The following is a 19,787-nucleotide window of genomic DNA, read 5'->3' on the forward strand; positions in this document are numbered from 1 at the left end:
GCCTTTTTCACTGTGCCCCACCAGATGCTCCTTTCCTCACTGGGGCACTGGCGTAGCCGGCCCTTCCCCAGAGTGTTCTTGCTCCAGCCCCTCCGGTGAAATAACAGCTATAAACAGCTCTCAGGGCTCAGGGTCAGCCAGAGGCTTCACCAGAATGGTGGGCACAGAGGTAGCTGCCGTGTCTCTTGAGACCACGCTGTGCAGCATCCCAGAAGGACCCCCAGCCTCCGCAGGGTCCCTGTCCTGAGGACGCCTTCTTCACAGGCCACCAATAGCAGCAGGAGCTCGGCCTTTTGTGCCAGCCTTGCCACCTGCTCCCTGGCTCTGCTCTGCTCCAAACATATGGGCACACGTTTTGGAAGAGGTTCCTGAGCTCTGTGATGGGACCAGTGTCAGAGGTTGGGACCAGAGCAGGCAGGGGACAAAGCACAGGAGAGGAGGAGGTAAGGCTGATGAAAGAGACCCTGGCCTGGGCCGCCGCCTCCTGCCCCACTGCTTTCTACAGTCAGGACGCACAGCGGCCCCCACCTCACTGCCCAGCCCCGCTGTGGCCCAGGCCAAGGCACAGGGTGATTATATGCCCCCCTCCCTGCTCCTTGCCTCACCCAGCCAGAAAGTCATCTGAGCATCTGCTAACCACCTGTGCTCAGAGCCGTGGAGGGAACATGTGTCTGCCCCGCAGCAGCAGCAGCAGCAGCAGCAGCAGCAGCAGCAGCCCGCCCTACCCCACAGACTGGTGGCTTCAGGTTGGGCTGGAGCCAAGGTCTCTCACTGGGGCCGGGCCTGGGTCTGCTCATGCACACACTTGCGGCAGTTGCCAGACAGACCCATCCCAGAACAGGTGCCACTCTGGTCCTGTGGCCTGGGCCCTCTGTCCCCACACAGCCTCCTGTGGCCCTTGCCATCTCTAGTGTCCTTTGCAGTGACACTCCTTGGGGGACAGAGGAGTTTGCTTCACTTTATCATGACATTCAGTCATTTTTTAATAAATACTTAGCAGGTGTTGTTCCCTCCGGCATTGTGCCAGGCCCTGGAGTATGAAATCCTGCCTCCTGGGGGCTCTCTCTGCCTCTGTGGCTTTTGAAGGAATGTTCACACATGGGGTTCTGTGTGCATCTGGCCCCACTTCCTTTCTCCTGTAAACTTGATGAGTAGCAAGGAGTTACTTCCATTACTTACCGGCAAGGCCACTGTTGTCTCTCTCTGTCTGTCTCTCTGTCCCTCTTTCTCTCTCCTCCCTCTCTCTCTCTCTCTCTCTCTCTCTCTCTCTCTCTCTCTGTCTTTTTCTCGCTCTTTCTCCGTGCAGGTTTTTCCCAGTTCAATGAAATCCCCATCTATTAAATAAAAGGTTCAGGTTGGTACCTTGAAGTTTCCTTTCATTTCTAAAGCTCTGGTTCTAAGAGGCTTTACTGTAGCTGGCAACCTTGGTCCCCAGCAGTCTCGCATCCTCAGTGGCCAGGGCGACTGTGAGCCCTGTGTATGGAGGTGCTGAAGAAGGTGCTGACCCCTGGCTGTGGCAGTCCCATGGCAGGTGGACCAAGGACTTTGGTGGCCTCCCCAGTTTTTCTGGTCCAGCATAAAGCTGGGAGGTCACCTCTGTCTGAGAAAGACCACGTGGCCTGGGGATGGTTGTCTTTTTAACATCCTGGCCCTTGTCCTGGTTCCTGAGATCCTAAACCTGGTTCGACAGCTTCTACAGGGCAGTGGCCTGGGCAGATTCAGCCACAGGGCAAGGGGCGAGGGGTGGAGGGTGCCTTCTCCCCACACCCAGCTTTTTCTCACCTTCTGTTCTCATACCAGCCGTGAGGTGCAGTGGGCAGAAGTCTTCAGCCCCATTTTCCAGATGCCGCCTCTGTCCCAGCACCACACTCCCCTGCCCCCCGTCCTGAGGGCCAGCTGCAGACCCAGCTCTGCTCCTTCCTGTGTGAACTCATCTGGCTCCCAAATTGCTCTGGATCTTGGCATCCTTATTTATAGGGTGAAGGGGTGGGGGCCTTAAAACTTCCTGAAACTGCAGGTTTCTAGGATTCTCTTCTTTTTTGCATCACATGAGGCGTGGTGTCCACAAGCACTTCGTCTTCATTTGTGTTTGTGGAATAAATTCTTCTCCTGTGTGACTTTTCATTAGAGAGTCCTAGTCGCCCAGCCTCAGAGAGACTGTGGCCAGCCTGCTGCCCAAATACCCTTCTCCCCCTATTGTCCTCTCACCAGTAGCGGGTCTGAGGTTCTGTGGCCCCTCCCAGTTCTGCGATTGGCAGATTGGATGCAGGTGGACATGGTGCAGGAAGGGACTGGACAGGGTGTGTGTGTGTGTGGTTCTCCTCTGGCCTCTCCGCCCTGACTGTGAGTAGACATCCAGGCTGCATCACTGAGTCCTGAAACCATGAGCTAATAAAAGTTACCACATGCCACTGCGCCTGTGGTTGTTTGTTTCCCAGTGACAGAACTGATCCCAGGCCTGCCAGTTAGGGACTGTGCAGTGACTGGAGAACTTTCTTCCCGTTACTCTGTCATGGACTCAACCGATGCCTGGAAGGGACACTAGATTTCTGGGTGTGTTTCCAGGAGGGACCAAGGCCTTGCTGTAGTTTCGTAGCTTCATTCTGCCAAGACTCTACGGTTTGCTGGTTGGACCACATCCTTCTGAGGTAGGGCCGGGGTGGGGATTTGTTCCTCTTGAAAGATTCTGGATCAAGGGATAAATGAGGGAAAACACACCACATTGGTTAGCGATCGCTCAGGTGGTGCCAGGAAAGGTCGGCAGGAGAGCTGAGCAGGAACTCAGACGTGGTGAGCATGTCCACACAGGGCATCTGGACAAGGAGGGAAAGCTAGCAGCTAGATGGAGCAGCGCAGCTAGCACTCAGGGGTCCAGAGGGACCCCAGTAGCTTTCAGTATTTTTGTAGGTTTCCTCCCCGTGAATTCATCTGAAGGGGAACCAGATGCACGTGGTTAAAAATCCGATATTTAAGCCCGAGGAGATTATAGGGAAGCGTGCGGGAGGTTGCAACAAAGAGGCAGAGGTGGAATGAACTGTCGTCTGGGTGTTGGTTTTCACTTCGGGGAGTGCGGGAGGTAGGGGGTTCAGAGTCTCCAGGAGAAAAGCAACCCAAGGAGGCAGTCACTGCATAGAAAGTCAGACCCTTGTGGAGATGCCGTCCATCTTGGGAAGGTGGTGCTGCCTCATCTGTCCTCACATCTCGCCTCCAGCCCTCCTTCCAGAAGCCTCACACGAGAGGCCTGGCTCACGGAGAGCCCAGTCTCCCACATGGCATTTGTAGGGCCACCCTGCAGGACCACCCACGCCTTGAATCCAAGCTGTCTATCTTGGCGTCGCACCGTGCACCAAATGCTGGAAAATGAATCAGCACGTGGCACTGCCTGCCCGCAGTGCTCCAGGCCGGAGGGGCAGTAGGTGAGGCCGTCCACACCACCTGCCTTGGGTCTTTGGTCATCTGGAAAACACTGTCACGTGAGAATTGAAATTTGTCTTGTGTATTGTGGGCCTGTCCTGAGAGAGCATCTTTTTTTTTTTTTTTATTGTGGTAAAATATTTTTACAGCCACACCTGCAGCATATGGAAGTTCCTGGGCCAAGAATTAAATCTGAGCCACAGTAATGGCAATGCTGGATCCTTTAATCCACTGCACCGGGCTGGGGATCGAACCCATGCCTCTGCAGTCAGATTCTTAACCCACTGTGCCATAGCAGGAATTCCACCATTTAACTATTTTTAAGTGTCCAATCCAGTGGCATTAAGTATGTTCACAGTGTTGTGCAGCCATCACCACCATCCATTTCCAGAACTTTCCCCCATCCCAACCATCTAGGAGCAGAACTCTTGGCTGGGGGATGATGTGCCATCAGGTGGAAGTAGTGAATTTCCTGTGAGCAAAGGCACCTTCTGGATGCACTGTGGATGCTGGGGGAGCTTGGAGGAGCTGTCGCCAGGCATCCCGCTCTGGTTGAATGTTCAGTGCTGGTCACACTTCCCTTGGGTTGCTCCACTCCTAGTTAAGGGCAGATGAGCGAATGGCTTGGACAGTATACACAGCCCTTGGTCCCAGGGCCATCTGCATTCTGTGCCAGAGAGGTGCCTTCAGTCATTTGGGGCGTACCCAGTCACTCTGAGGGGTCTGGGGTGCCCATGAACGCCTGTTCTGATTTGCTTCTTTCCCGACCCAGCCTTTCTGGCTTTACCCTCTGACATCCGTGGGGCTCAAAGGGTGTGATGGGTGATTTTGTGCCAATTTGGCTGGGCCACAGTACCCAGATATTTGGTCAGACACTCTTCTGGATGTGTGGTGGAGGTATTTTTAGATGACCTTGACGTGGAAATGGGTAGGTGCCAAGACCAGCTCAGCAGGATGGGGCTGAAGAATGGGTGCTGTGGAACTTAAGGGAAAAAAGTTAACATAAGACACAGAGACAATTATCTTAAGTAAAGGTGGGAACTGGGGGACTCAAGGTCTCAGGGACCAAGAGCCCTGCCTCAAGAAACCACACTGCTTTTATTGTGCTCTTGAGGATTATGTCAAGTGAAAAGGGGGTTGAAGGTGCAGGATATAGGGTTTTTTTTTTTTATTATTTTAAAAGTTCTTTTATTATTTTAAAAGTCAAACTTTTACTCTAAACTTTAGGCATTTAAGAATAATTAGCATTTGAGTTAGCTATCTATGCATAGCATTTCAGAGAATCCTCACTGTGCTTCCCAAACGGCAACCCTGTGTGCCTAGGTTTGCACCTTGGTTCTCTCTCTTTTTTTTTTTTTTTGTCTTTTTGCCATTTCTTGGGCCGCTCCCGCGGCATATGGAGGTTCCCAGGCTACGGGTCTAATCTGAGCTGTAGCTGCCAGCCTACGCCAGAGCCACATCAACGCGGGATCCAAGCCGCGTCTGCGACCTACACCACAGCTCATGGCAACGCCAGATTGTTAACCCACTGAGCAAGGCCAGGGATCAAACCCACAACCTCATGGTTCCTAGTCGGATCATTAACCACTGCACGCAACGGGAACTCCGGTTCTCTTTTCTAATGTATATCCTGCTAACGACCACTCATAAACCACTTGGCCATGGGGTTCCTCTTTCTCTTATTCTTTAGAGGACATATCATGCTTGTGCAAATGGCCTAGACCAATGTATTATGTCTTCATTCAGCTGACCCCACGAATAACCCTTGCCTTTAGGTCTTTGTTCTTAAGCTTAAGTCATTTACCATCACCGGGACTGTTTCTCAAGCAGGAAGACAGGACAAAGTAAAGACAAGATGGAGTTTTCAGCAAAGAGGCTAAGAAAATATTATAAAAACATGTCTCACAAACAGGTAGACTTAGAGTACAGCAGATCGCCCCCCATCATTTGGGTGGGCCTTGTCAAATCAGTTGAAGGCCTAAATAGAAAAAGACTGACTTCACTGAAAGCAGATGGCCTTTGGGGGTGAACTGCAGCTCTTCCCTGGGTCTCCAGCCTGCCAGCATGTTCTGGAGATTTTGGACTTAACAGATCTCCGTAATCAGACAAACCAATTCCTTGAAATAAAGGAATCTCAAGTTCTTCCTTGAGATAAGCTGTCTCTTATCTCCCAATAGGTAGATAGATCTCTCTCTGTCTCTCTGTTTCTATCCTCTTGGTTCCACTGCAGAGGGACTTAGGCCAGCCACTGGGCTCACACAGCCAGTGTGTGTCCCAGGCTCCCTGCGGTGGACTGCTCTGGACTCTGGACTCCTAGGGCAGGGACTGCAGCTGCTGGCCTCAGCTTTGTCTCTCTAGAGCCTGAGGTGCTTGCTAGCCCCCCCCCCCCTTTTTTTTTTAAGAATTGATGTCTAAGACATCCCTATTATCAAGGAGTTTCCAAAATGGTTGGGAAGATAAGCCCTCTGCAAAAGAAACCCTGGGTACAGATTGTTTCATAAGCACATTTTAGGGAATTTGCATCACACTCAGTGCCAATGGCCCAGAGGGAAATGGAGCCTTCATGGCCCCTCTCATGAGTATTAAAAATATTCATGGAGTTTCTGTTGTGGCTTAACGGGCTAAGAACCCAACTAGTGTCCACAAGGATGTGGGTTCGATCCCTGTCCTTGCTCGGTGGGTTAAGAATCTGGCATTGCTGTCAGCTGTGGTGTAGATCACAGACGCTGCTCGGATCCTGTGTTGCCGTGGCTTGTGGCATAGGCCAGCAGCTGTGGCTCTGAATCCACCCCTGGCTCCGGAACTTCCATATGCTGCTAGGTGCAGCCCTAAAAAGAAAGAAAATTCATAAGCACAGGGTAAGCAGTGCAGCGCTGGAAGTGTATGTGCAGTGTTGTGGGCTGGAGGAGGGCACCTACAGGGCTAAGGGCTCCCAGGGCATAGAGCATAGGGCGTGTGATACCCAGAGGGGAAGGTGGACCATGAGTGCAGAGTTAGGGGAACAGGCGGGGGCCAGTGGCACTCACCACAGGCCAGCCCTGAGCTCGTCCACTGAGCAGCACGTGGCCCCTGACCCGTGTCTTGCTGTCCTTCTTTTACACCTGGGAAAACTGAAGAGAGCCACTTACCACAAACCGCAGGGCTAAGAGGCGGAGGCAGAGACGTGACCCCTGGCCCACGATCTTTGCTCCCAGGACCCTCAGGGAGGTGGAGGAGACACGGGTGCCCAGCTTGGGGCCAGGGCATCTGAATGTAGTGTCTCATTCCCAACATGACCCTCTCTCTGGGGAATATTTCCCTGATTCGCCTTTGGAGCATCCATTCCAGGAGACATGGGCCATACCATGTATTGGTGTCCATTGTGGGGAAGTCCTTGGAGCTCAGGGCAGCCAGTGGTTCTCATCCTGGCTCGTGGGGGAACCTCTGGGCCTGGTAACCCCAGGTTTTAATAGCAGTAGCTAAGCAGGCAGGGAATCAGTTAAGACATGAGGCTCTGACCGTCATGGACAGACTTGCTCCTTGGGAACCAAACTCTTTGTCCTCTGAGGCCACCGTCAGGGGCTGCTTTTTGCAGAACTCCTGCCCTGTCCAGATCAGAGGCCTGTGGCATGCCTGAGAGGGTGTTCTTGTTCCGAGAGCTATCCCAGCCCCATCGTGCCCTCCAGCCCGGGCCATTTGCAAGCCCAGTTTCCCTGCCTGTCCCCTCATCTGCAGCCCCCAGTGAGCTGAGAGGGTGAAAGAGGATGGTACAGAAGAGGGAACGTCCCTTTTCAGGGGAGCTGTGTCACTGGGTGGCTGGAGTTTCTCAGTCTGTGCCACTGAGGTGTTATCTTGGAAGCCTTGTGACCTTTCTGTGGAGTCACAGGGACTGTTTCTGTAGAGGATGCAGTTCTGGTTCTACCACGTTGAAAAGATGGAGAATACAGTGAGGAAAACAGGTGTATCGACCTATGGTGATCGTGCGGTGCCCTGAGATTCTTTGGGGAGAAAAGAGTCAACTAATTTTAAAAAAACAAAACCTGGTATGGATAAAAGGCCGATTTCTCTTGTTGGAGTGTGTTGAACCAGCAGGGCTGCTTCCATAGCACAAGACCCAGGGTCCCCAGAGAGGAAGGTGGTGGAGGAGCAGGTGCCTGGGAGGCCCCCTGAGGGGCCAATGCCCCGCCTGGAGAGGACGGCTGGACAGTCCCCAGAGGGTTGGGTGGCTGCTGTGCTGAGCAGGGGCAGAGCCCAGGTCCCTGGTCAGTGAGTGGAGAATTTGGACCTCAGAAGCCTGAAGGCAGGATGGAAACCCCTGGCCACCTGCCCCCAGGCACATCACCTGGGTGTGTCCCCATCCTTTGTGTCTGGATCAGCTGCTCTAGAAGCCCTCTGCCCTCTTCCATCTACTCCATGGGCTATGACAGCTGCTTCTGCAGTAATCTGCCTCTGGGGAGCGCTTGCCGCGGGATGGACTCCACGCTTAAGCACTTTACATGAATTGCTCATCTTCTTTTCACGACCACCTTGTGAAGTGGGCAGGGGTACCTTGTCCAAAGTCTCAACCTAAAGTGGGAGACCCAGGATTAAACTCACCCTTTGCCACCCCAGAGCCCACCCTCTGATCCCCTAGGCTATGATCTCTCCCCAAGGAGAGAACTTTTCTCACTTTAGACAAAAACCTGAGCTTCTGTTTCTTATCCAGCTTGCTTGTTATGTGATTGACATTCTAGCATTGTTTGTCGCTGGACTCCCTTATTTTGAGACATACTCTTTATGTTGAAAGAACTTGAGGAATTTGCACCAAAGATTTTTTAGGTAATTTTTTTTATTGGTGTATAGTCAATTTATAGTGTTGTGCCAATTTCTACAGTACAGCAAAATGACCCAGTCATACATATATATATATATATATATATATATATATATATATATATATATACACATTCCCTTTCTCATATTATCTTCCATCAAGTTCTATCCCAAGAGCTTGGATATAGTTCCCTGTGCTATACAGTGTTTTTTATTTGATCTTGAATTTTTTTTTATGTCCTAGTGGGTTGTTCCTGACCTATAGCTAACTGGATTAGCTTGAAAAGTAAGGCTCAGGATGGGATTCATCAGCTAGAGTGGATTTTGCTTCTGGAGTCAAAAGCTGGGCAGGGTGTTTACCCATCTGTTTACCTGTGCAGTGGCCAGTCTTGTGGGATGTGGTTATGTCACAGGGTGGAGTAGGCTGGGGCTCTAGACCCTGCATGTCTTGGAGCAAGGGGCTGCACTTCCTCTTCCTGAGACTGTTGGGTGGGTTAGTTTACCCAGCCCTCCTTACTACCATCTAGGGAAATGGAGAAAAGGAATATTTCTTAGGTGTCCATATAAGGGAATTACACACTCGCTGGATCAGTTTGAACCCAGCCCCTCCCCAAGGAATGCACTGCTGGGAGGTGTGCACAGAGCCCTCTGTGTCTCTTCCAATCCAGCCTGTGTTTTGTAGTTGTTTAATTGAAGTATATTTGCTTTACGATGTTGTGTTCATTTCTGATATACAGCATAGTGATTCAGTTTTGTATGTATTCTTTTTCAGATTCTTTTCTCTTGTAGGTTATTATAAGATCTTGAGTAGAGTTCCCTGTGCTATACAGCAGGACCTTGTTGGTTATCCATTTTATATTTAGTAGTGTGTATATGTTAAGCCCAAACTCCTAATTTATCCCTTCCCCTTTGATAACTACGAGTTTGTTCTCTGTGTCTGTCTGTTTCTGTTCCGTGGATAGGTTCATTTATGTCATATTTTAGATTCCACCTATAAATATATGGTATTTGTCTTTCTCTTTCTGACCTCACTTAGTATGAGAATCTCTGGTTGCATCCGTGTTGCTGCAAATGGCATTTTTCCATTTTGTATGGTTGAGTAATACTCCTTTGTATATATGTACCATATCTTCTTTATCAGATCCTCTGTTGATGGTCATTTAGGTTGCTTCCTTGCTGCAGTGAACACTGGGGTGCATGTATCTTTTCAAATTATAGTTTTCTTGACAGTCCATTATTTTGAAAGGCAGACTCACCAGGATTTGAGGTTTGGGGTGAATCAAAGGCAAGGTTCTTGTAAGGGTCTCTAATGCTGCAGGTGCATATGAGAGTCTCAGTGCATGAGTCCTTCCTGGGCCATGATCATGATGAGAGGTGATATGGGGGAAAACTGATGGTGAAAACCCATCAGTAAGATGAAGGTGTGGAGACTTTACTGGAAAACAGGACTGATGAGCCAAGGATGGTGTGAGACAGCACGTCCGGTAGAACTTTCCAAGATGATGGAACATTCTGTACCCTGCTCTCCACCATGACAGCCGCCTGCCACATGTGACTGCTGAGAACGTGGCCCGTGTGACTGAGGAATTGAATTTTTCACCTTACTTGTAGGGAATTTAAATTAAAACAGCTGCCTGGGTCTAGAGGCTGCAGCACCGACATAGAGCTTTGCCATAGAAGAATCACTTCTGTGTACACAGCTTGCACATAGAGACATGGCCTTGTGAGGTGCAAAAGGTATTATTATCCTTATAAACGAGGAAAGCAAGACTCAGAGAAGTGTAGTAGCTGGCCCGGAATCACACAAGCTCAAATCCAGGCCTGTGCCCTCACTCTACCCTGGTGGCCCTCCCTTCCTCTCATAGTGAGTAACATCATTGAAATTTTACAGCTTTTCGGTGTGGCCAATCCTGCCCCCCATCCTGCCCGTCTCCATATGCCTGTGCCGCACTGCTGGGATTACACCCTCCATTCACTCCCTGTACTGCTAGTGAGTAAAAGTTCAAGTAAAAGACCACAGTCCTGGAGTTGTCAGTTGTGGTGCAGCGGTTAAGAAGCCAACATAGTGACTGTGAGGAAGCGGGTTCAATCCCTGGCCTTCCTCAGTAGGTTAAGGATCCCCCATTGCTGTAAGCTGTGGTGTCGGTTGCAGAGGTGGCTCACATCTGGCGTTGGGGTAACTCTGGTGTAGGCCAGCAGCTGCAGCTCCAATTTGACTCATAGCCCAGGAACTTAAATATGCCACAGGCGCGGCAGTAAAAAAAAAAAAAAAAACCACAGTCCTTAATGCATGACTTTCCCGTCTGGACACCCGCTGCACCACAGTGGAGAAGCCCTATTCTCTTCTGTCTGCAGGAGAAGCAGGGAGAGTGGTCAAGACCGGCTGAGCCCAGTGGCAGCTTAGTGGAAGTGTCCGCTGGTGCATCTTCGTGACCCTGAGTCCATCAGTGATGGCAACTGTCACCAGTGTCCCTTTTGAGAAGGGAAGGGGTGGCAATGAACTAGGTCCCACCTCTCAAGACTTGGGGGCATTTCAGAAGCTGGGTTAAGATAACTAGTCCTGCGGTGCATGCATGTCTCAAGATAACACCACTGAAATCCAAATTCCTGAGTCTTTCTGCTACAATGTCAGTAAAAATACCCAGCATATGTAGTAACGTCCCGGAGCAAAAATGTCATGCCCTATGTTAATAAGTTTTCTTCCCTTTCTTTCTGAATCTGTACATAGAAAAGTTAATAAATCATAGGATCAAGAAAAAAATTTTTAGGAAAAGTGAAAAGCTTGGCAGCTGAGAGATATATTTCTCTGCCTTATTAAAGACACTTGTCAAACAAGCTCGTAGCTCAGATAGTAAACATCTCTACAGCAGATTCCATTTTCCCAGGGGCATAACTGCTCAGTGCCTCCCCACGCTGGAGGGACTGTTCTAAGGCCGTGGTGCTCTCTTGTGTGTGTGGCCAGATAAAATGTTTTGAAAAGCCAACAAAGCAGCAATTATACATTTCAGTGAATGGCATTTCCTTGGCACAGTCTTTTTTAAGCACCTGGAGCAGAGTACAAATGTGAGGCTGCCTTTCTCAGATCACGGATGGGGTTGCTTCAGGCAGATTTCTAATCTGCACACACTCATCTGCCTGCCTTGAGCATCGTGGCAATGGTGCAAGGTTGGGATGAGAGGCCATTGAAGGTGATGATTTTTTTCCGTAGGGGTTATAGATTCATTCCCCCAGCTAAGAGGTGCAGGTTGACATCTTAGCCCAGCTGAAGTTATTCAGTCAGAGCAAACACAGACCACTGGGTGCTGGGTCAGGCTGACCCAGTGACCTTTGGACAGCCCAGTGAATGGTTCTTTGGAAATCATGCCTCTCAGCTGGGACATTGGAGGCTACAATTTTTTTGTTACTTAAATGTAGATCCTATTTTATATTGACCTTAGGAATAAACTTGTTGTAGTAATGAGTCACACATTTGAGACCTTCCCTGGACCTGCATTGGTGCCTGCTTTGTGGCCTCAGTCTTCTTCCAGACATCCTGAGGGGCCAGGAAGACGTTGACCCCGTGCCTCTCCCTTCTGATGGAGCAGCTGAGCGTCTGCTCCTTGGGGAAGAGACTGGGTGGAGTCTGGTAAGATGCCAGGGTACCGACCTGCCTGTGTAGACAGACTAAGCAGAGGAATTCCAGGACGGCCCTGTAACCCCACCACATGGCATTGGCTTTGGGAGAAATATTGTTCCTAGGAGAGCAGTGGGTGTATTAAATCCTGAGGGGCTAAGCCAGACCCCTGGGGTCACCAGTATTCGGGGCAGTGGGTGGTGGGGGCAGGCTGTGGAAGCGGGGCTCAGAGAAATATGGAGAGGAAGGGTGAGGCAGGAGAACAGGGAGAGGGAGGAAAGAGGAAGCTGTCCAGGAGGAGGAAGGATCGAGAAGGTCCAACAAGCGGGCAGAAACAGTAGTGACCAGAGTTGGATGCCTGGCAGACACGGGTGATCCCTCCAAGGTCATGTAGCCCCAGGCAGAATTGGACATTCTAACAGGTGATTTCTGCACACACACGCACACACACGCACACCCCTGCCCTCGCCGCACACAACTTATCTGATGTTTCTAGACGGATATGCATTTGATGCCTTTCTGGTTTTTGCTGCCTGCAGAATCACCATAGGCCCAGTGGCTTACACCTCACCCACTTATACCCCACCATTCTGCTCAGGGTACCGCGGGGCTGAAATAAGTCACTGTGGCTGGCTGTGTGTACACCTGGGCTCGGGGCTGCCTCCAGGCCCATTCGGGCTCCCTGTGGCTGTTGTGCAAGCGGGGGTGGCTCCTAGCCCAGGGCCCCTCCATCCTCAGAGCTCACAGTGGAGACCCTCCTCTCGGGGGAGTCCTTCCCATGTTTCCACTGTCTGCCTGGGAGAACCCTATTCCTTTTAGAGCTTCACCTCTACGTCAGGCCCACCCAGGATCATTGCCTTTTTAAACTCTGTGGATTTAGGACCATGACAGTACCCACAAAATCAAAGTCCCTCCACAGCATCACTGAGACCAGAGTTTGAGTGACTAGCTGGGGGGAGGCATTTACACACCAGGGCCGTCTCCAAGCACCACAGGGACATGCTATGCCAGCAGCTGCATTTCTCTGGACCAGATGAATCCAAACACCATGAGCAATAAAGGGAGGGCTCCCTTTATTATTAAGCCAGCAGAGCGGTGATGACGTCGACTTTATTCTCTGAGATTGAGGCCTGCTGCATTGAACAGTGTCTGTAGATCAGCAGTGACACCTCTCCTGCCCAGACGTCCCACCCTGGTGAGAGTTGGGGGCCGTTCATCACTGCCAGAATGCTGCCTTGGTGTAGTCACTATAGGAAACTCTGCCTTGGTACAGTGTGGGGTGGGGGAGCACACCTGTGGATGTGCGTATGTGTCTGCATGTGCATGCACGTGTGTCACTGCTGGAACGCTACCTTGGTACAGTCTGTCTTTGTATGTGTGTGCAGATATGGCGACTCTATCCTTAAATGGCTATTTCTGTATGTTGCAAGTATAGATATTTTCGATTTTTGTTTTTGTTGCTAACAACACAATCCAGTTTCATCAAAAAAGACCAAATATAATAGAAGAACCTCCCTATCAGGGTTACGCGAGCACAGGCACACTTGAAGTTGCATCTGCTCCGAGACAGCCCAGCCTCGCGTCGTGGTGGTGAAGAGGTACTGTGTCAAGAACGTTCCTGGAGGAGTTCCTGTCATGGCTCAGTGGTTAACAAATCCGACTAAGAACCACGAGGTTGCTGGTTCGATCCCTGGCCTTGCTCGTGGGTTAAGGATCTGGCATTGCCGTGAGCTGTAGTGTAGGTCACAGACGCGGCTCAGATCCCATGTGGCTGTGGCTGTGGCGGAGGCTGGCAGCTACAGCTCTGATTAGACCCCTAGCCTGGGAACCTCCATATGCTGTGGGAGTGGCCCTAGAAAAGGCAAAAAGACAAAAAAAAAAAAAAAAGAATGCTCCTAGAGATGAAGAGCCTCTTACAGCGGCACTTTCCCTGCATCCTCATCCCTGACCTTCTCCGATTGACATCTTCCTCTGGGGCTTCTGCCTGGATGTCCTCAGGCACCTCAGACCCCGCACAGCTGGCCTCGCGCATCCTGCCCACACCTCCTGCTGGCATGGTCACCACCTCACTGCCTTAATCTGTCCCTGACTGTCTTCACTGCCCGGGCCAACTTCTCCATCAGGCAATGCGGGAACAGCGCCCAGAGTGGTAACACCGAGGGGCAGATATGGTGACTCTGTCCTTAAATGGCTGTTTCTATGTGTTGGAAGTATAGATATTTTCGATTTTTGAAAGGGTTTCTGTTTCTCTTAAAACCAGAAGGGGAGAGAACCCAAACTTGTAGGTGGAAGAAAAGTGCTTGAATATATATTTGTTTTTTATGCCAGTACAGTTATAAAATAGAATTTTAAGTATATATACATATTTATTTATTTCTGAAGGAAGAGCCCCATGGAAGTAAAGTGCCCATGTAAGTCACAATGCAGTCCTGACCCTGCCTCGTTCCTAGAGCAGGAGCATTTGCACCAACGGTAGTGCCCATCGCCTTACCTGTGGCCTGGGAAGTAGGGAAGGTGCTCTGTGACATGGTTTCAGTGGGTGTCTTGCAGCTCTGGTTACCAGGCAGGGTCACAGATCTCAGGTCATCTGGAGCTGCTGCCTTGGCTGGTGGGTCTGACTCAGGAAGGTCCTCCCTGGCTTCCAGACTTTGACGCACGGGTGAGCGAAGCAGCCAGGCCCTTGGCAATGTGTGAGGGAACCACTCTTCTCTGCATCATCACAGCTGGGTTGATGGCAGGTCCACGCAGCCCCTGCGGGCCACCTCTTCTCCGCTGCCCACCCCTGAGGAAATCCACGCTTCCAAAGGGCAGAGGGTGGGGGAACGCACACTGGGCTGTGCAGCTGAATCCAGCCTAGACATCAGGGGGCGCCGCCTGGAAGGCATACCTGCTTGGAGGCCCACAGTAGCAGGTGGCCTGGATGCCCACCTTTAAGAACACAGGCTGTGCTGCCTGCTGAAAACACATCCATGCAGGTCTGGCTCTCCCAGTGCATCAGTTGGAAGAGCTATGGGCCAGAGACCTGCTGGGAAGACAAGGCTCTCCAGGTTATCATTAAATCCAGGAGGGAGTGGCTGTCTCTGAACCTAGACACTGGCACCCTTTGCTGTTAGACTTGAGCAACGCAAGATGATTCTGCTAGTGTCAGTTACTCTGAGAGGTGACTGCCCCCTCCAGGGTCGTCCTCTCATGGATCCAGGGTGGCGGGTTCATCAGGAGGGGCCTTGTCCTGTGTGCCACTTTGTGGGGGCATCCGAACCACCCTCTGACCATGACATGCACCCCAGCACCTGCACTGCAGAGCAGTGAGGGACACCTCAGGACCTCTCAGGCTGGGAAGACCGTGCAGCTGTGCATTTGGTGTTCAGCCGCCAGGTTTGTCCTGGAGCCATGCGCGGATGGCTCTGGGTGTTAGGAAGGGCGCTCATGCTGGCAGACATGTTTTCTGTTTGTATACGTTCATCCTGGTTCTGCCTCAGAAGGACATTAACTGTCTTTTGGCAACAGAGCTCTCTAGCCCAGAGGAGAGCTCGTGGATCCTGTCCGTGGTACTTTGTTTTGATGGCCAGAGCAAACAAATACATCAACTCGCCAGCCTCTCTATGCCTGGGCAGAGGTGGTGTCCAGGAGGATTATGACAGGACCGGAAGGATAAGATGGTCCCCGCCCCCCCCCCCCCCCAGTTATGAATGCAGGTCAAGGTCCTGTTAACTTCTCAGCCAGTCACAGTATCTGCTGCCTGAGGTCCTCCACCCCCAAGGGTTTAGTGTTTTCCAAAAGTACTCTTGTTGAGTCACACTTGATGCATCCTCCACTGGATGCAGCTTGTTTTTTGAACTTGGTTGCAGGGTTTCGCATTCAATCCTGTTGAATATTGCCTGCCCACTTGGTCTGGGGCCACCCATCACTCAGGACCTTGGAAACCACCACGGGTGTCACCAACCTTCCATTCCCTGGCAACAGTCTGGATTGGGATGGAGGATCCCTTCAAGGGGCGTGTGGGACAAAGCTAACTGTCCCTTGGGTAGATCTCGGGACACACAGTGCCCAGCTTGGCTGTGCTGAGTTCAGGCAGGACACGTGGGAGACAGGGTGAGTCAGGGCTGGCTGTAGGTGCAGGAACCCACAGCAGAGGTCACAGGGACCGGGCTTTGCTGAAGGAGAGAAGACAGGTTCTGGGAAAATGTTCTTGCTCTGCCGGAGTCAGAGGCAACACGTGGCAGGGACCATTGGTTTCCCTGTCCCAGCATGTCGCTCTCTATCAGAGATGTTCCTTCTGGGAACCGAGGTGGGAAAGCCAGAAAGAGCCCCAGGAAATGTTGGGTTCTGCCTCGTTCCCCACCGTTGCCTGCCAGGCTGCTGGGAAGTCAGGTCCCCTATGGGACGTCCTGGGTGAGTGTCCAGGGCAGAATTAGCCCCCAAAGATGAGCTGCTTTTAGAGTGAGAACTGCACCCACCTGCTCAACACCCACCTTGGGAGCATCAGACACTGTGTTTTGCGAGTGGTGGGTCCAAGTCGTTTGACTGAGGATGGTGTGGTGGATGTGGCTGGTCTTCCCTGGGTGCCGTCTGGGTTTTTCTCCGTCTGTGCAGAGAGTCCTGTGCTCAGCAGTAATGTGGCTCGAAGGACAGGGTGAGCCTCATTGCATGTCAGCTGTCGGGAGCAGTCCCCGGGCAGAGTGACAGGCACCATGTGCACCACTGCCAGTGAAGCGCCAGAACATCCAGGGGAAGAGCTGTGCCCCTACAGGAGGGCCTGTGCTTAACACCCATATGCTCATCCTCCATGGCCATGGCGGCACCACCCCCTTCCTGACCCCACTCCCATTTCCTGCATCCATCCCTGAGATGACATCCTTGGAAGATGTTCATGGGACAAAGAGTTTAAAATTACTGTGTACCCAATAAATAAATAAATAAATAAACCACCTAAAAGTACTGTATACCAAAAAGTAAAATTATTGCCTGCCAATTCCAGTGCATCCTGTTTGCTGATCTGGGCCCTCAGATGCATTTTAAATCCCTGATCCCGTCTCTTCTGCAGCACCAGGTGAGTGCTGCCCTTCTGCCCACGTGGTGGTTCCCGTAAAGGGAACAGTAATTGCGGATGTGCTTTGTGAATTAAACACATGTTGAAATGGAAAGCGCGCCGATCCATTTATCCCTTATAGGTGAGGGGGCCTTTACGTTCACTATGAACTTAGTAAGTGACTGCCGTGCTTCAGAACAGGGGGACGTGTTTGTGCTCGACCTCAGCTGCCAGACTCAATACTTGTAACCGTTTGACCTTTTCTGTCTCAGGCTTGACATCTTTGAACTGAAGAGGCTGGGCTGTGCCACCAGGCTGCAGGGTAGTCTTGAGAGTGACCGACCTCTGTGGGCAGTGGTGGTGATGGGCCCATAGGGGCTGTGGAACCAGTGGCCTGCGGAGAAGTGGCTTTCCCATGTGTCCAGCCCAGTGGCGAAAGCCTGGGCTTCCCAAAGCACGGGGCCCGGCCTGATTCTGCGTGAGCTCACTGCCCCCTGTGTGTTTCTGTTGCAGATTTACGTCCACCTGAAGGAAGGCAGCGGCCCTGATGGGCTCGATGCGCTGAAGAATAAGCCACAGCTGCACGGCATGGTGGCCAAGAACCTGTGCCGGAACGCAGCGGGGAAAAACTATATCATCTTCACTGGGCCCAGCATCACCAGCCTGACCCTGTTCGAAGAGTTTGAAAAGCAAGGTTTGTCAGGGTGTGAGCAGATCTCAGCACAGCCCCTACCACACCCCTGCCCCAGAAGTGGTGGGTGAGGCTGGGGGCGCAGGTCTGCAGGTGTTTCTCCCCTAGGAACAGGTTGTTTCAGCCTTCTTCATGCCTGCACCCCTTCCCCCCCCCCAGGGCACTGGACGTCTGGAGCAAGTCCCGGTTCAGGCTATGGTCTGGGGACAGCTCAGTGCAAAGCTCTGCCCAGACTTCTGGGTGCATCTCTTTTGTCTTTCATGGTAAGGCCACGGCCACCCAAGGAGTTTTCCTGGTGTCTTGGTCCGTTTGGGCTGCTCTGACAGTATTTTGTACACAGTACAGAGTGCCTGGCTTATGGACAATAGGAATTTACTGCCCACAGCTCTGGATGCTAGAAGCCTCAAATTGGGGGGCCAGTGTGGTTGGGTGAGGGCCCTCTTCCAGGTTGCGGGCTCCTCACTGTGTCCTCACGTGGCAGAAGGGGCCTCTCCTGTAAGGGCACTAACCCCATTTGTGAGGGCCCCACCCTTGCAACTCATCACTTCCCAAAGGCCCACTCTCACAATTCTGTCACCTCAGGCATCAAGTTTTCAACATAGGGATTTAGGGGGGACACAGATATTCAATCAGTGGCATCAAGGCACAGCTCTCACTAAGGCTCGTGGGGAGTCTGAACTGCCCCTACCTTGTCTGCAATGTGGCCCCTTCCAGGTGGGCAGACAAGAATCATGTAGATGCAGCAGAGAATTGATAGATTGATGCAGGCAGCAGTATCATGGCTCTAAGACAGGTGTTAGTTCCCCTCAGTGCTAAGATGCCTGGTTTGTTTGTTGCACAGTTTGGGCGAGACTTCTATGGCTGTAGTAGAAGTGGGGCTGTAGAGACAGACCCAGGCAGAGTCAGGAAGTCCCCTGTCAGGCGGCATCCACCTTCGCTTCCTCCTGCATTTGTGATTTAGATCCATTCCACTCAGGAGAAACACAGAAAGCACCCCCGCCCTTAGCTACTCCAGCCACTGGCATTGCAGACCTGTTGCTTAGCAACAGATCTGATGTCTGGCCTTAATCCCAAGCCCTCTCAAGTGATGGAGAGTCAGCAGCTTCTGACCTGCGGCCTCAGCAGCCACAATGAAGAAGCAGCCCCCGACCCCTGTGTTCCTGCTGGCCGGGCTGCATCTTACTAATCTGCAAGTCCAATCCCAACAGGGCTCAGGGCTTCAGTGAACGTGGTGTGGAGAGATCAGAATCTGTAAAGAGGGGCTGTGGGAGTCAAGTTGGAGAAAATTGGCCCTGACTAATCCAGCATGATGACTATCCCCATTAGAGCATGTGAGGAGAGCCAGGGCCGCTGTGCCCACTTGCCTGCTTGGGCAGGTCCCAGTGTATAGCACAAAGCCCCTGGCATTCCCAGAACTGCCCTGACAGCCTTCGTGTGCCCTACGGGTCCTGGCTCATAGCATGTGTGGTGTCTTTGGTACCATTGTGTGTATTTGGGCGGGGCTGGTGGGGTGCAGAGTGAGGATGCTGAGGGCTGTCATGGGCATCAGGGCTGCTGCCCTCAGGCCTGCTGCCTGTGTTCTGGGCTCCGGGCAACAGGGGAGGAGGAAGGAGAATCTTCTAGTAGGAAGAAAATAATTAGACATGGAATTTGACTTCTTCCAAGAACAGACAAATATTTCATTGCTGGTTTGGTAGAAGCATCTGAGGACCTCCCATAGGACCTCCTGGGCCTCCCCTGCCATGACTAACATGCAGGGACGTGGTTCTCCGTGGACTCTGACTGAGTTGTTTAGGCTGGTGCCCCTGGGGGATTCTAATGGGCATCTGGAGTTGAAGACAAAGTCACAGCTGAGAGCCTGCCCGGCCCTCCTGGGGCACAGAGACTGCTTTGTAAAATAACAGGCAGGAAAGACATTGGTGTAAGAATTGCTGTTTTCATTGATAAACATGTGCGCTGCTGGTTTTCTTCTTCCCCTGTTGGGAAGATGCAGTTGCTCTTTGGCAGGTTGTGTACGCTGAGCTTGATGGGTTACTTAAAACATCCTGTCCTCTTTCCTCTAGGCCTCTTCCCTCTTTGAAGACAGGTACTTTTTAAATCTCAAGGCCAAGGTAGTTGGGTAGCGGGATCTTTGAAGGTACCAGCCTCAGGGAGCCCTCTTGTTTTGGGTGGCAAGACTGGGCAGTAGCCCCCGGGAGCCTTACCCTATACCCACTGCAGTTCCAGGGAAGGGCAGGGAGAGGACAAGA

General features: G+C 51.7%; 1 protein-coding gene across 1 annotated transcript in view; it reads left to right on the top strand.

Moving 5' to 3' along the window:
- The window catches only part of PGBD5 (piggyBac transposable element derived 5), a 91,817-nt gene that overhangs the window by 62,434 nt on the left and 9,596 nt on the right, over nucleotides 1-19,787 (top strand). Inside the window, exon 4 of the mRNA XM_047762026.1 lies at nucleotides 17,361-17,541. Coding sequence (XP_047617982.1) covers nucleotides 17,361-17,541 — 181 coding nt within the window. The remainder of the gene's footprint in view (nucleotides 1-17,360; nucleotides 17,542-19,787) is intronic.

The sequence above is a fragment of the Phacochoerus africanus genome, chromosome 15, assembly GCF_016906955.1.
Source record: "Phacochoerus africanus isolate WHEZ1 chromosome 15, ROS_Pafr_v1, whole genome shotgun sequence".
Lineage (NCBI taxonomy): Eukaryota > Metazoa > Chordata > Mammalia > Artiodactyla > Suidae > Phacochoerus > Phacochoerus africanus.